Source organism: Pithys albifrons, chromosome 5, assembly GCF_047495875.1.
Source record: "Pithys albifrons albifrons isolate INPA30051 chromosome 5, PitAlb_v1, whole genome shotgun sequence".
Classification (NCBI taxonomy): domain Eukaryota; kingdom Metazoa; phylum Chordata; class Aves; order Passeriformes; family Thamnophilidae; genus Pithys; species Pithys albifrons.
In genome coordinates this window covers 42,152,355-42,168,867 of record NC_092462.1, presented here as the reverse complement: position 1 = coordinate 42,168,867, position 16,513 = coordinate 42,152,355, and the positions used below count along the sequence as shown (strand labels likewise).

Below are 16,513 nucleotides of genomic sequence, written 5' to 3'. Positions count from 1 at the left end.
ACCTGCAGGTGATTTATTAGAGTTTGGGCAGATGAGAAAAATATCACTCTGCATAAGAAGTTCTCTTTATTGAAAAGAAGAAATTTTTTGGACAACCCTCATACATTGAAAGAATATCTATGCTTGCTATGCTAAACATGTCATCGTTGGAAGAGAAAGGCATTTCTCTAGAGAAGGGAAAACATTGAACAACAATTTGGTGGACTCTTTTTTAATTCAAATAACTATCTTTACATTTTGGGAAGTGAGCTTCTCCCTTGTTTTTAATCTCAGACTTGAGAAATTCACATGTCAATGGCTAGCAGAAAAAAAAAAGGCAGCAAGAGACTACGTGCTAACTTGCCTCAGGCTTCTTCTCGGCAGTGTCTACAAAATAATCCAGCCTGTTGAATTATTTTTCATGTTTGGTTCTGTCTAACAAGAATAGCACAAGACACTAAGTCAACTGATAATCATGCTCCCAGGAAACTCAAGGGATGTCACCAACAGATTATAATTTCCACCATACGATACTGTTTATATAGAAATATTGAATCAATGAAAAAAATATTTGGAATCTATGGAATTTTTCTAGTACACAGCTATACAGAAGCTTGATGACTTGGAAAAAATATTGTCAACATTAACGAAAAGGAGTTACAATTGTGAACTTTGCCTTCTTTGCATTTTTATCCCTATTTTCAAAACCAGACAAACATACTGAAAAAAACCCCCACCCTGGTAAACAAAACTACGAACTAGGAGAAAAATCCAGTATTTACAAAATATGCTTGCAGTATTTTTTTTCAAGGCACAATTATTAAATGCCAGATAGAATTGTTTATTCCAAACACAGCTCTCAATCCAGAATTACGTGCTAAACTCTCAGAATTTAGTACCAGTTGTAGCAAAAGCCTTTCAGGCTTTAAGCAACTCTTGCTCTGAAACGTAAGCAAAAAAATTCCAGACATCAAAACATGGCTATGGTTAGGCTACCTGGATGAGGCAGATTCATCAGTAGTTTTCCTACTGAAGTATTCTAAATTAGCTGCTTCTTGCAGCTGTAAAATAGGTACAATGGAGAAGTTTCTTAACTACTTTGGAGAACTGCAAACCCAGTCACAGAGTAGTCAAACATCATACAAAGAACAAACGAAGAAGTTGTGCTCTCCTGAGCAGTAAACCTCTGCCCAGTACTTTTGCACTACAATTTAAAATATCTCTACAAGATGCATTTTTCATGTTTCACCAGCTCCAGATACAGATGACCAGTACAGAAGCAGCATATTCAAGAGTACGTTCTTACTTTTTGGTGTTACAGTATCTTTAATCCAAGATATTTTCCATTTACCATTTCATAAATATTACCAAATGCTTACAGGAATACATCCTGAACAGCTTACAGCATTTATGAACACAACAAATATATCTATGGCTCTCCAGATCTTTTAGTTTAGTCTTGAAGAGTGCTGTCATGTTATCTTTGGATTTTTTTTATGATTTTTCATGCAAGGGTAGTATAGAAGCAGAAGCCAGAACTGTGTCCAAGAAAGGGTCTGAAACTCCCTGGAACACAGGCTAACACTGTCCTTGCAGTTTAAATATACCCTCTCCCTGAAGAAGGCACATCATCGTCACTGGACTGTGCAACTTGCATCAGACCACACATTGAGACCCTGTCCCACACAGAAGGAGATGCACAGTATGTGAGAAACCTGCTCTTTAAGAAAGAATTGTCTATGGAGACCTCCATGAGGTTATCTCTGTGGAGCCTGGACAATGAGCTGGTTGAATGAGGTCAACAGAGCTCTTCTGAGTTAGCTGCAACTGGCTTGAAAGCCACAAGGTGAATTAAGTCTGCTCTGGCAATGACACATCATGCTTTGTTCTCCACAGCTACTAAATAAGCCCTAAACATCTTAGACTATGATGACAGAGAAGGTTAGTTTGTGAGAAAAATCACAAACAAGCTTTTTCCAATACCATCTGCAAACAGAAACAAGCCAATAGTTTGTTGTTTAGTACCTTAGTTAATTTTATTATTTACATAAAGTCAGGAATTAACCCCACAAAATGCATCTCACATGAACACCCTGACCAAGGAGAACTCAATTCTCCATATATTTAAGAATAAAGATTAGACCCTAATGCTGCCTTTTACTTTTGCTCAGCATGTCAGGATGAGTCAATATCCCACCCAGAAGGGACTGGGGATTGTTTGACTGCCCTTTTACAGACATGCACTCATCTGCCTGATGGTTTATTAATGACTGGTTACCTGGGAAGCAGGTGGTGAGGTGTTCCATTAGTGCTTCTTGTGTGACTTGTTTTCGGGCAGAGTTCATTGCTGAGATGGCCAGGCAAAGGATCTCCCCAAGTGGAATAAACTGTGACTGAGTGATGGGAGACATGCTGATGGGTGATACATCACCTGTAAAAAGACAACAGATGCGCAATGAAGCGTTGTATTTAAAAATCTGCTTCTAGAACAAGGAAGTAGAGATATAACTAGCAAAAATTCACAGAGCTCTCAAGTCTTTGTACTGAGCTGGGGATAAAACTCATAACGGAGAACCATCCAACAGCTTTTTCAATACTTAGACATGCTGAACTTTGGAAAATGGGAGATACATGCCATGCAGGCATAGTTTCTCAAAGGTTACGTACAATAGATTCAGAAAAATGCCAACAAATTAGCACTCATGGCTACAAAACCCCATGTTTAAGATTCTACTAGTTACGTGCACAAACAAAATAGTCACATGCATTTCTGTGGACATAAAAAGGGGAGATTTCACTCCCTTTTCAAAGGACAGCAGTATGAATCATTTCCATTTGATACAGTATTTTTTATTAATCATAACAAAGATCAGAAAAAATGTCGCTAGGTTAATGAATAAGGTTTTTACTCAGCTTACAAAGCACAGAACACTCTTTAGAGTCCCAAAGGCATCAAAAGACCTTAAGACTGATAACCGTAATAAACCTCTCCTGGATCTACATGTCAAATGTCTTTGTACAAACTATGTATTTTTTAGAAGTTTCACTGGTTTCAGGACATTCTGAAAATTAACTTTGCTGTTACTTTTCTCATGTTGTCTTGACAAAGAATTCATTAACCTATACTTAAGAAAAACCTTTGAAAGATCTTAAGAAAAGTCACAAAAGAAATTATAATTTGGTAATACTAGCACGACTACACAAATACACATATACGAGTGCATTTTATCATACTTTATCCAAGTCATCATCATGGCTAGGCTTCGCGAACTAAGATTTGAGAAGGGCACTACCCACGCTTGCTGCAAGCGTGCTGGTGGCTAAAAAGGCGGATACGGGATAGGCAGGTCCGGTCACAAAAGGCACAGCGGAACGTCTCCCTAGGTGACATTGGCAAGGAACGGTTCTTTCTGTGTTGTCTTTTCTCCTCAAGACTGACCCTCTGTGCATTCTCAAAGGAAGCAGCAGCATCGTGAATGGTGTGTCTCCATGAATCCTGATTGGAGGCCAGAGTGGACCATTGGTGGCAGTCAATATGGCCAAGGCTGAGGTGTTGTTTCAGGAGTCCTTGTATCTCTTCTTCGGGGCTCCTCTCTTGTGGCAGCCGGTGGCAAGTTCACCATAGAGCACAATCTTCGGAAGGCGGTGATCCTCCATCCTGGAGATGTGCCCTGCCCAGCGTAGCTGCGTTCTCATCAGCATGGCCTCGATACTGCTGACCCCTGCCTGTTCAAGAACAGACACATTGGTCACATAATCAGACCAGTGGATGTTTAGGATTGAACGGAGGCAGCGCTGATGGAAGCGTTCGAGAAGCCGCAGGTGGTGGCGGTAGATGACCCAGGATTCAGACCCATATAAAAGAGTAGACAGTACAATGGCTCTGTAGACACTAATCTTTGTACTTTTCTTCAGGTGTTTATTGGACCAGACTCTTTTATGGAGTTTTCCGAAGGCTCTGTATGCCTTTGCTAGCCTGTTGTCTATCTCTTTGTTGATCTTACCGTCTGAGGAAATGATACTTCCCAGATAGGTGAACTGCTGGACTGACTTAAGCTCTGAATTGCCTATGGTGATGTGAGGATGATGGAAGATTTCTTGAGGTGCAGGTTGGTAGAGAACTTCTGTCTTCTTCAGGCTGACTTCCAGCCCAAAAAGCTCAGCAGCCTCTGCAAAGCAGGATGTTAAGTGCTGCAGAGCTGCTTCTGTGCGAGCAACGAGGGCGGCATCATCAGCAAAAAGCAGCTCACGGACAAGGTGATTCAGGGTCTTGGTGTGGGCCTTCAGTCGCCTTAGGTTGAAGAGGCTTCCATCGGTACGATAACGGATGTAGATGCCGTTTTCTTCATCGAGGTCTGCTGTGGCTCTTTGGAACAACATGCTGAAGAAGATTGTGAATAGAGTTGGTGCAAGAACGCAACCTTGTTTCACACCATTGGTTATTGGAAAGGGCTCAGAGAGTGCATCGCCATACCTGACTTGTCCACGCTGATCCTCATGTAGCAGGATGATCATTTTGAGGAACTTGGGGGGACATCCTAAACGTTCCAAGATCTGCCACAGGCCTTTTCTGCTCACAGTGTCGAAAGCTTTGGTGAGGTCAACGAAGGTTATATAGAGACCTTTGTTCTGTTCCCTACACTTCTCTTGCAATTGTCTGAGAACAAACACCATGTCTGTGGTTCTCCTATTGGCTCTGAAACCACACTGGCTTTCAGGTAGAAGATCTTCTGCAATAGTGGGTACTAATCTGTTCAGAAGTATTCTTGCAAGGATTTTACCAGCAATGGAGAGCAAAGTAATACCTCGGTAATTTGAGCAGTCTGATTTTTCTCCTTTCTTCTTGTACAGGGTGATGATGACTGCATCACGGAGATCTGGTGGTAGTTCCCCTTGTTCCCAGCAATGCACAACAAGGTCATGGAATTTGGCATGGAGTGCTTGACCTCCATGCTTCCAGATTTCAGGTGGAATTCCATCAACCCCAGCTGCCTTGCCAGGTTTCACCTGTTGTATGGCCTTAAGTGTCTCTCCCATAGTAGGGGCTGCATCCAATTCATGTTTCACCGGTTGTTGTGTAATGTGCTGAATTGCTGAGCCTTGGACTACACGGTTGGCACTGAAGAGAGTCTGAAAGTGCTCAGACCATCAGTTCAGGATGGAGGTTTTATCTGTTAGAAGCAGTTGACCATCTGCACTGAGTAGGGGGCTTTGAACCTGGTGTGTGGGTCCGTACACTGCTTTCGGGGCCTCATAGAATCCTCTTTGGTCACCCAAATCTGCGCATAGTTGTGTCTTTTCTGCTAGGTTGAGCCACCATTTGTTCTGGATGTCTCGAAGTTTCTGTTGGAGCTTGCTGCATGCAAGACGAAAGGCAGCTTTTTTTATATGGCAAGATAGCTGAGCAAGGTGTGCTTGGTGAGCAGTTCTCTTCTTCTTCAGCAATTCCTGGGTCTCTTGATTGTTCTCATCAAACCAGTCTTTGTTTTTCTTGGAGGAGAACCCTAGGGACTCTTCAGAGGACTGCAGGATGCAACTTTTAATATGTTGCCAAAGTGCTTCAGGAGAGGGATCTATGGGATTATCTTTAAGTCTAGTTTGAAGGTTTCCCTGAAAACTGTCTCTCATTGTGGCTGTTTGAAGATTGCTGACTTGGAGCCTCTGCCTTGGAATGCCGCCTCTCTTAGGTTTGGACTTGAAGTGGAGGTTAAGTTTGCAGTGCACAAGGCGGTGGTCTGTTTGACATTCTGCACTCGGCATCACTCGAGTATGACTGACATCACTGACATTTCTCTGTTGTAATAAGATATAGTCAATGAAATGCCAGTGCTTGGATCGAGGATGCATCCAGGTTGTCTTCAGGCTGTCTTTCTATTTAAAGATAGTGTTGGTGATGGTGAGCTGCCGTTCTGCACAAAACTCTAGCAGGAGGCATCCGTTGTCGTTGCAGTTTCCAATGCCATGCTTGCCCAGGACTCCTTTCCAGGCTTCAGAATTCTTACCTACTCTGGCGTTGAAGTCACCAAGGATTATGATCTTATCTGCAGGAACATTTTGGGTGAGGCGGTGCAGGTCTGTGTAGAATTTGTCCTTTTCCGCTGGGTCAGCTTGGAGAGTTGGGGCATATACGCTAAAAAGAACAACATGTTGCTTGTTGTGTAGAGGGAGGCGTAAGGACATAACGCGATCGGAATGACCTGTCGGTAGATTTTCAAGTTTGGAGGCAATGGAGTTTTTAATCATGAAGCCAACTCCTGAAAGGTGTCTTTCGGTTTTGGGTTTGCCTGACCAGTAGAGTGTGTAGCCAGCACCATGTTCTTTAAGCCTGTCTTCCTCATGAAGACGAACTTCACTGAGAGCAGCAATGTCAATGTTAAGCCGTGACAGTTCGTTGGGCAATTAGAGCAGAACGACGCTCAGGACGTCCACCATCCCGAGTATCAAGCATGGTTCTGATGTTCCAACATGCGAGTGTTAGTTTGAGCACACCTTTGCAGGCAGGTGTATGCCTTTGAAATCTCTTTGTTTTTGTTTGACCTCATGGAAGATGCCGGTTGGCCGCGGTTATCCAACCGGGTGTGGAGATGAGCTTTGTTTAGGCCACCTTTGCTAGGCCCCTCTCCGTGTGGAGCAAGCAGTGCTGTCCCTAGAAAAGGCTGCTTGGTCATTCAGGATGCTGCCGCAAGAGACTGTCATCTCCGGGGTCAAGTCTCTAATGACCCATATCCTGAACCGCCTGCATGCATGGTTGGGTCTGTGGCTTCCAGCTGCTTCCTATCACCTGCCGTTTTCGACCCTCACCTGTCACTACAGGGCTTTGCAACGTGGGTGAACCCTTCAAACCTGCACAATGGATTTTTTAGGTGAGGCACAGCGTGCGCAGAACTGGCCCCACCCTTTACTCCTAAGGTTCATCTGCCACGGCCTAGCGAGCTTGGACGGTGACAGTGAATACCTCAGGACGTAGGTTTGGTTAGAGTATCCTTCTCTTAGATGGATGGCCTTACAAGGCTAAACGAGCTCCATCTGCCCGGGTTTGGGGTTGGAGTTGTCCTTCTCCTAGGATGGTTGCCAGATGGCTAGCGGGCCCATCCTGCCCGTGGACACACTTTGTCTGACCCTTCAGCTGAGACCTGTCTGGCATGGGAGATCCTACCGGTGGCACAAACCACCTCCAGCATAGCTCTCAACCTCATGAGGGCACGCAAGCTTCTCCCCCGCAACCAGGAGGTGTCCCCGGAGAAGTTTATCCAAGTACAAAAATGCTTTTTGGTTCTGGTCTGGTGCTCCGTTCCTCCTCTTGAAGTGGTAACAGTTCCCCAATGATGTCAAAGAGAGGAAAGCAGCAGGCTCAAAGATTTTCCTTGCCAGTGGAAAAGGAATAATAAAGAGTAACAGACAGAACAAGAGGTGCTTGACTACGAATCCTATTCTGGCCACAGGTCACTCAATAGCCAGGGATTAAGTTGTAGCTAAATAGCTTGAAATTTCAGGAAAATCACCCTATTTCTGCTGTCACAGAGCAATACCTTGTGATTAAATCATGAATCAAATTACTAGAAATTAATTCAAATTCAAACTTTCACCCACAATGCAGAGGATCTAATATTTGCCCTATTCATTCTATACTCCTATTACTTATACTAAACAAGAGGAGCAGCTTCTAAAACTGATTATTGAAGTGTATTTAATCTTGCATTATATTCAGCACTTTGAGGGAAAAAGAATTGGTGGGAGTAGCAAATTGCATAACTGTCTCAGTGAGACTTATGAGCAATGTTTTTCAATCACCAGCTGTACAATGTGTTGTACAACAGTGATACACATTACCCGAGACACAACAATGATTTAAAAATACACATTTTGCTATGCTGTCTCCTGATTGCTTCTGCTTAATCAGCCCCAACCAGATCAATGCTGCATTCCCAGCACTGCAGCATTCTTCCAGTTTCAACACAGTGCAGGCCAAGATCCTCATTCTTAGAATCTGACCATAGAATTATGACCTTAAAATAAAACCTTTTCCAGACATTTTTTATTCATACACACCTAAAAGTTCCTCCCACATGCTTTCCAGACAATGGCAAAGAAGATCACAAACAGCTTACAGTGAAACATGAGAGATACGCTTCCACATGGCTTGGGAACAAATGGCGTTGCTCATCACTTAAGAGTGGATAAAGGATATCACAGTTATTTTATTACTATTTACTAATAATTATATCTGCTGTCATTTAAACTTGTTCATAGCCAGATCTTTGTGATCAGCCAGACACATATGTTTACCAATGTTGATCATCAGTCACCATGCACTTTGTGTAGGGGATCAGTTTCTTTAACAATTAGTTTCATGTCTAAGCAGGATCAGAATTATTACAAGAATTATGCAGATTTAGCTAAGCAATTTAAGCAATTTTGTGTCATGGGTATTCTTGTGAGAACTACTAAATTCAGTTCAGTGCAATGTCAAACAGATTGGCATATGCTGGCCTCAGTTGAAGTTTAATCTTACCAGGTTCAGCGGGCACTGAAACAGACTCTCTGGTGTCCTGGTTTTGCCCAGAACAGAGTAGTTTAAAGAGTATCCAGGTGAAGGGCAGCAACTTCCTCAATTGTTTTATCTGGATCATCAAAGACCTGTCAATTTCTTAAACCCAAGCACCGTGGCAGGAGTATCCCTGTGCCTGCTCCCAGCTATGCGCTCACACTGCCACCTACCTACACACTGCCAGGATGGGAGAGCAGGAGGAAGACCTCTTCCTTTTGAAACAAAGCCATGCTATATTGTAACCTACCAAGGGTGTGTAAGGGGAGCTCACTTAGCACGAGGATGACTTAGCAGGATGCAAAAGCCTTTAGAAAAACAAGACGTGCTAATTGGTAAGCTGTAATCAGGAAATCAGCCTTGCTTGGGTCTTATGCAAGGCCAAAGATAAGAAAGAATAGAATAGCTGGGTTTTTTTAAGCCACAAACTTGGATGCTGGAGATCTCTATCAGTAAAACCATGAATCCACAAAAATGTGAGGTCAAAATGCAATTTAAAAGATGTCTTGCAACCAGTACCCTTAGCGAGATTTACTATGTAAGCTGACCAAGACTGTTTCAGCAGAGTTTTGGAAGGCAGACCCTGTGCTCTCCCTACCAGTGTTAATAAAAGTACTTTGGCTTCCAGTTCAGCTGTGGGTCGATTCCTTGGAATCTGACTGGCGAGCCAGCAGGAGCCTCTCTGTTCGGCTGCGTGACCCGCAGGACTGGGGACCCTTAGAGGGAGCGCCAGAGTCCCTTGACTCTGCGAAGGCTCCACCGGTCCTCGGATCGTATGGGGACAGACAAGATCCCGAGAAATGGTAAGCCCTCTTTAAAGTACCTTTCATTATAGGCATTTGAAGGGGTAGGGACACCTACCCGGAAACTGAAATCTGTAAGTCATATGCAGGATATAAAGGAGTCTGAGACTGTGGGTTTGAGTCCCACCTTGGGCCCTGAGATTGTGTGTTCAAGTCCCACCTCGGGATAACGGTGGATAGGATTTTTGGCATAAATCTATGTGGCTTGAATTTGGACTAGGTGCAGTACTTGCAGTTGGGATAAATCTTACTGTATATTATTTGTGGTAGTATTTTAAGCGTATTCCATCTATACTTTGCATTTGCTAAAAGATACTGAAAACTTAAAGTATAACATATGTGACTCTTGGGGTTAATATCACCAGTATCTCATGTCTTTAATCGAAAAACATTTCAGGTCCCTACTTGAACTCAGGAACCAGATCCATCTCTAGCAGAGATTGAACTAGTCGAGTCAGCAGTGGATAGAAGCATTAGGAGAATTATATTCGATTAGAAAAGGCTAATTAAAAAGCTGGAAAAGAAATGGTGCAATTTTCAAGTGATGCAGAATGCAGTGGCATGGGAGCCTTCCTTTGAATCACTTTCGCTTGCACAGGAACAATCCATTCACAGCTAACCAGACCAATACTTAGGATATACGGAAGGGGCCTTAATACCATTATCAGGCTCCTGAAGTGGGAAAAGGACTCAAGGAGTTTCATACATGCAGCTTTGCCCTGCAGCCTTGCAGCTGCCCCCAGAAGGACACCTGGACAAGAACTCAGAAAGCAGTTGCTCTGCTCACTTCCAGGAGCAGCTCATCCTTCTCCTTTGACTGCCAAAAACCCGCAGAGATCCATCTCTGGGATCAGTTCCAGTTTGGACTTGTTAACTTAAAACTGGTTCAGTACAAGACAAGAAATAATAAAGTTTGCCTGGATTTTAGTAACTTCACACAATCCTTCTTTTCAAGGCAGGTCTTCAGCATGGAATTGCTTTCTAGGTTAGTGTGCAGAAAACACAGTCTGCACATGACCCCCCCCCATTTTGGACTCCTGTCACCAGGAACAAGCCAGGAGTTTCCACTGAAATACTAACTATTCTTCACATAACTCATCAACACAAAACATCACTGAAATTCTAGCCAGGCAGGGGTTGGTCTCTTCTCCCAGGCACTCAGCAACAGGACCAGGGGGCACAGGCTCAAGCTCTGCCAGGGGAAATTTAAGTTGGAGATCAGAAAAAAATTCTTCGCAGAGAGATTAATCAGGCATTGGAATGGTCTACCCAGAGAGGTGGTGGATTCACCATCCCTGGAGGTTTTTAAACTGAGATTGGATGTGGCACTGAGTGCCATGATCTAGTAAATGGACTGGAGTGGACCAAGGGTTGGACTTGATGATCTCAGAGGTCTTTTCCAACCCAATTGATTCTATGACTCAGTATTGGTTCCTTAATGTTCACACAATCACTAGTAAAGCAGAGTATAGTTCATGTCAGGGTAACACACATCCTGCTTGCAAATATTTGGGAGCTTAGCAACCATTTAGTTAACTATAAAGATTACTGTAATTGTCCATAAAATCATTATTTAAATTGCTTTAAATGCAATACAAATGTTCAACAAACACTGGTTTTTGTAAGGGCCTCTCTGTTTTGTGTTGACAGTTAGGCCCTATTCTTTTCCAGTGAGTGCTTTTCAACCTTTATTATGACAAGAAAACTCTCTTTACATCCATCGTGACAGAATGATCTCCACAGCTTTTTGTTCTTAACTGTCTGCTAGAGATAGTTACTAGCTCTTGTTTAAAAAGGCTAGCACACATTTTGAGCAGGCCTGGTCACAGAAAGCCAGAATCCTCTCACTCAAGCAGGCTCTAATTTGCCAAATTTTATCTTGGCTATCCTGTGGCTCTAGGAAAGTACATGCACTCTGCAGTTATAGTTAAGTGAAGCAACTTCTTTGATGCACAATAACAGTAAATATCTTCCATCTATTAGATAATATATTAACATCAATTACACACATAAATACTGATTAGCCTCTTGAATAGAAGGTTCACTACAATTCCTTCAGGAAAGATCAGCTTTAAAAAAAGCTAACAGGCTTTTCCTGTTTTTTTTGAAGACCACATCACTAACATGAAACATTTAGCATATGGCTCCTGTTAGCTCTGAGTGATGCTTGTCTTGAGCAGCTTTCTTCGGAAATCAAATTACTAGCCTCGACTCTCATATGTTTATGTTCCCAATTAAATGAAAACTGGAGTTCAGAGAGCAGTTTTCACCAGCTGACTGCATGCCCTGTTTAAATATAAGACATATACACATACATACACAGTTTTAGCTGTTTCTGAAGTCCTTCCAAACTTTTCTCTAAATAATTTAAAACATTAAAAAAAGTTTTCTAGATTTCTTGTTTTAAGTGTCACTTAATTTTCAAGAATATCTTGCACAAACAGTGAATGAAAATTGTCCTAATTTATGCCCTGGGGATTTGCAGTACTACCCAGGGGCAAAGATTATTTTTATTAGTTAGAACAAAAGATTATGTAGCACATAAAATAAACACTTAGCTTTTACACAGCATTTTTCCTCAGTGGTTTTCAAAACATTTTGAAAAACTGGGAACTATAACTATCCTTAATATACAGATGAGAAAGTGATGGTCTAACATAGATGGGAATGAGAATTCAGACATCCTGAACCCCTCCCAGCCACAACTCTTCCTGTGCCAGTGTATCTAGTGGGTCTGTTCTCTGACAGTCTGGGTAACACCATTCTGGGAGAAAGTGAGGAAGACCACACTCTGCATCATGTATAGCAATTCAACTATCAACTGCATACTGATGACAGAATCTTTATTAGTGATTCTGCTGCTGGAAAGAAGTGATCTGGAAGTCAAACTCTTTGTCTTATGAACTTTGCATAAAGACTACTTGAAAAACCACCTCTTAAGGGAAGTCAGTACAACCATTATGAAGGGAAATTAAAGAAGTTACAGTGTAAAACCACACTATATTAGAATTTATACACCCTGTTTCCCTGAAATAGGGAAGAGACCCTCTGATTACAGTCTGCATCCTGTAAAATACAGGAAGCCAAATTTCCCATCTCCTTTCCAACTCTCAACACCTTTTTAACCTTCTGTTTCTTACAGATCATGACAACCTCTAAACATCAGTTTTAGTCTGGTTTCCACAGAAAATGAGGCTTGCACAACCACAGTTTGTGTGTGTGCGTGTGCCAGAAAGGCTGAGCTTCATTAGACAACAGTGATTCTAAAACAAGTGTTTGCTGTGCATATTCCATCTATACAGAGCTTCGGCAAAGTGACCTCACACTAGATAGGCAAGAATCCAGTCAAAAACACTTGCCAAGGACAAACTGACTTCACTAATTTTGCTGCTTACAGCTGCTGCATTATTTAATACAAAACATCAAAACTAGAGTAGAGTAACTTCATGACCCCTCATACTAATAGTGGTGGTTGCAACAGGATTCCCCTACAAAAATTTCTTGCCAACAGCCTGTTCTGATCAACATTTGCTTATGATTTCACTCTGGGAAGAACTACAGAAAGGTAATTTTCAAACAGAAGGTAGCTAACAAAACAAAACCTACTAGTAATGGGCAAAAAGAGGGCTCTTCAATCCAGCTATTATCACTTTTTTTAAAGAATACTGTTAGGGAAAAAATTTTTCTAGAAAAAGTACATTTTCAGATTCACTTCAAAAAGGGACAGATGCTAAAGAAGTCACATGTCTGGCCTGAGTTGCACAATTACCCCTTTTTGCCTCATACCCCTATGTGACTGAATTATGCTAATTAAAGAATACCTACATAGGTGAAGCAAGCAAAACTATTCTTATGTGAATTCACAATGAGGATATACAATTGTCATTTTAAGCCAGACATTCACATTTCACTGAACAACAGAAGGGAAAAGGAAGAATATGCAGATTCCTGAGGTATTACCCAGACTACTCTAAAATACCTTGAATCTGCACTAGCACACTAACACAGAAAATATTTCATTGGCAAAATCTGAAACAAAGAAAATTAGAAGTGTTGCTTGCACTGTTCTCAGACATAGCCTAGATCCTCCTTTAAGCTGTATTTCCTGCTGTATTTTACGAAAGAAGCTGCAGGTTATGGTTACTGGACAGCTACACATATCAGAGGACTGATAACAATAATAAAAAAACACATTAAAGATTCATCCCTTTATTCCTGTTTAAGAGCAGCTTAAACAAAGACTCAACAAATGCAGCAACACACATTCATTCACTAACCAGCAAGCTCCTTCTGCACCTCTGAAATGCACGTGCACCAAAACAAACAATGAACACTTCCAAAACTGTGACCACTCCAAATCTAAACAGCGTGAAGAAAACATGGCAAATAACCATACAACAAACAGTTGCCTCTAAATAAAGTTCTAGTTCCTTACAGTTACTAACTTGAACTACATAATTTGATCTTTTTAATCATTTAGAACCAGCTAAAATAATGACCTTCAGGTTCATCAAGTGGTACTACCTTTAAGAAACAGGTGCTAAATTGCCCATAGTTAACAAACTTAATTTAATGTGATTTAATTTTCCTTTTCTTTGTTCATGTCCTGTGGTCAGCTGTGTCCTGGTCCAAAGTGATATCCCAGCACATGTTACAACTCTCATTATAAAAAGTTTCTGCTGGAGCATGGAACTTTCCCACAGGATTCAGTTGAAATTTCTGTAGTGCTGCTTATCCTTGAAAGGAAGAGAGTGGAGACTGTGTTTTTTTAATATATTGTGTGCTTTAGAATGTATTTTCCCAAACAACATTTTTCGAATGGATCTTTTAATAATTGTCCATGTCTGTATTCCCGGCACACAATATGTTAAAAAAGGGGGACTTACCTGAACCCCTGTGGTCTGGTTCCATGCTCCAGTACAGTATCCAGAGTAGCTGTGATGTAACAACAGTGTGCAAACTGGGGCTTTATATCACTATGGAAGCTGGCTGAATGCAGCATAGCTCAGTGCCACAGGACCTGAAAGAAAAAAACAAAGCATGCTTTCAGGCATTAATATGCTGAACATCCACCTCTTAAAGAAGGAAATCGGGGCATATTGAAAAAAATATGCAGTTATTATCTACGCAGGTTCACTGAAAGGAACACTATTTCACACAATTCTCACATAAGCATGAGAAATAAATGGTTAAGAAATTACAGGGGAGGTGGGGGTAGAGAATCTAAAAGGGACTACAAATATAACTCCCACATAGTGTTTTGAAAACATCTCTCTCTCTCTCTCTTTTGCCCTGTTTCCATGGAATGACTGGAATCACGTTCTGACACCACCCCCTGTTCCGAAGGCACTCACAGTCTTCGCAAAACACCTCTCCACTGCAGTACCTCAGGATTCTGCAGTGTCACTCCTCTTCTCCCTGGCTCTCTGCAAAGTGAAGTCATAGGAATGGATCAGCCAACCTGACTTCTCACTACCCTGCCCAGAATCCTTTGTGAACTGAAATGAGTCATCGCTCTGAAAAAAATCCACAGCGCAATGTTCCAGGTTTCTCCCCGTGTCTGCGCTGGCTTCTTTGTCTTTGAAATGAAGTGCCTATGCTTCTGGAACAGTGCCCAGCTGCACTGTACAGGATAACAAGACAGCCTTCTCATTAAGTGGACAAGAAAGCTATTTACATGCATTAGCAAAGACAAGTAAGTTGAAGCTTTAACCCTCTACTCAAGACAAAAAAATTATCCCTAACATATCTTTCTGATGTAACACACAACTCCCCTAATACACAGAAACACAAGTGCACAGACATATGTGGGCATACACACACTTACACAGAGCAGTTATTTTCTTACATTATTCACTGTTTATCATGACACTTACCAGTTTTGACTCTATTGATTAAAAAGGAAGATTTACTCTCTCCTGAAGAATGCTGCAGACCTGAATGTAACAAATAGCTCTGCTGTACACTGGATCAAAGTTGTGCTGCTGCAAACTGTTTATCAGAAGATTAGAAGCAGTGGACAAGTTCTTGCAAGCTCATTTTTCATCAACCCGTTCACTATTTGGGCTCACAACAAAGTGAGCCCTGAAACCATGCCAGACAGAAAATGTCAAACTGCTCCAAGTGCTGAGGGCCAGCAGAGCTGCTTCAGCTTCTGCTGCTACTGACAAAGAAGGTAATGCTCAGAACGAGGTCACTGTGCCAGGATCTCACTCTCAGAGCTAAGTTTTCCTTTGCTTGTTGAGGAGATGTTAAGCTAAAGCAACAGAAAAACATAGAAGAGGTGCAATAGTGCACGATGAGAGATAGATGCTGCTGTTTTAAAGAAACATTTTTAGTTGTTTGGAGATTTTCTTTGAAAATAAAGAAACATTCAAAATTGTCTTTACTGCAGAAGAACTACTTCTAGTTACAATTTAGCCACCAAAATGAGTGAAACACAGCACTTTAGGACTCCGCTGTGCTGGAACAGGCAGTTCTTCTAAGTGCTCCCATAACTGAACAGATCAGGTGTTTATTACTGAATGAAATACACAAGTCACCACCTCCCTACACTGCAAGCCCCAACCCTGCAACAACCCTGGCAGTGAAAGAGTCCAACCAAGCCTAAAATAGATCTATGTAAGTGTTTTAAGATGACAAGTAAACAGCTGGGTTATACAACTAACAAACACCACTTTTGGCTGCAGGTCCATGGTGACTATTATGCAGTAAACCCATACTATAAGCAGGCTAATATACCTGTGTAAGGTAAACCAGGTGCTTTGCTAGACCTGTAGTTACACAGATGCCATCATCTCAACATGAAAAGCTGGGGCTTTGCTATAAACATCAATTTCTCTGTCCCCTGAAGGCCTCATTCAAGACATTTGCCGTAAACTTTACAGGAGTTTTGCCTTTCCTGGGGCTGCAGGATCAGCTTCAATGCCTCTAATAAATCCAACTTGGCACTTGCAATGTTTGGGTCGCCCAGGATCATCCTGCAGAAACTCTGGTTGGTTGTCTGCTAAGTACACACCCACTTTACAGCAATGAAACTCATTCCATGAAGAGAAGTTTCTGTGGGCTTAAAAGTGAATTACAACAAGCACTTACTGAAAAAAATGAGAGCTCCAATCTGCTTTCCCTTTGCACCAGACAACTCTCACGCAAAGCTAACCAGCCAGGTTTTTGCACACTGCACTGT

The 16,513-nt window shown here is 41.8% G+C and overlaps 1 protein-coding gene across 7 annotated transcripts in view; it reads right to left on the bottom strand.

Moving 5' to 3' along the window:
* The window catches only part of STOX2 (storkhead box 2), a 158,906-nt gene that overhangs the window by 17,160 nt on the left and 125,233 nt on the right, over nucleotides 1-16,513 (bottom strand). For 5 of the 7 annotated variants that reach the window (XM_071556294.1, XM_071556298.1, XM_071556297.1 and 2 more), the window contains one exon: nucleotides 2,258-2,410. In XM_071556294.1, the coding sequence (XP_071412395.1) occupies nucleotides 2,258-2,410 (153 nt within the window). Of the gene's footprint in view, nucleotides 1-2,257; nucleotides 2,411-14,213; nucleotides 14,348-14,681; nucleotides 14,767-16,513 lie in introns of those variants that run through there. The other 2 variants (XM_071556299.1, XM_071556301.1) reach the window with 2 other exon arrangements.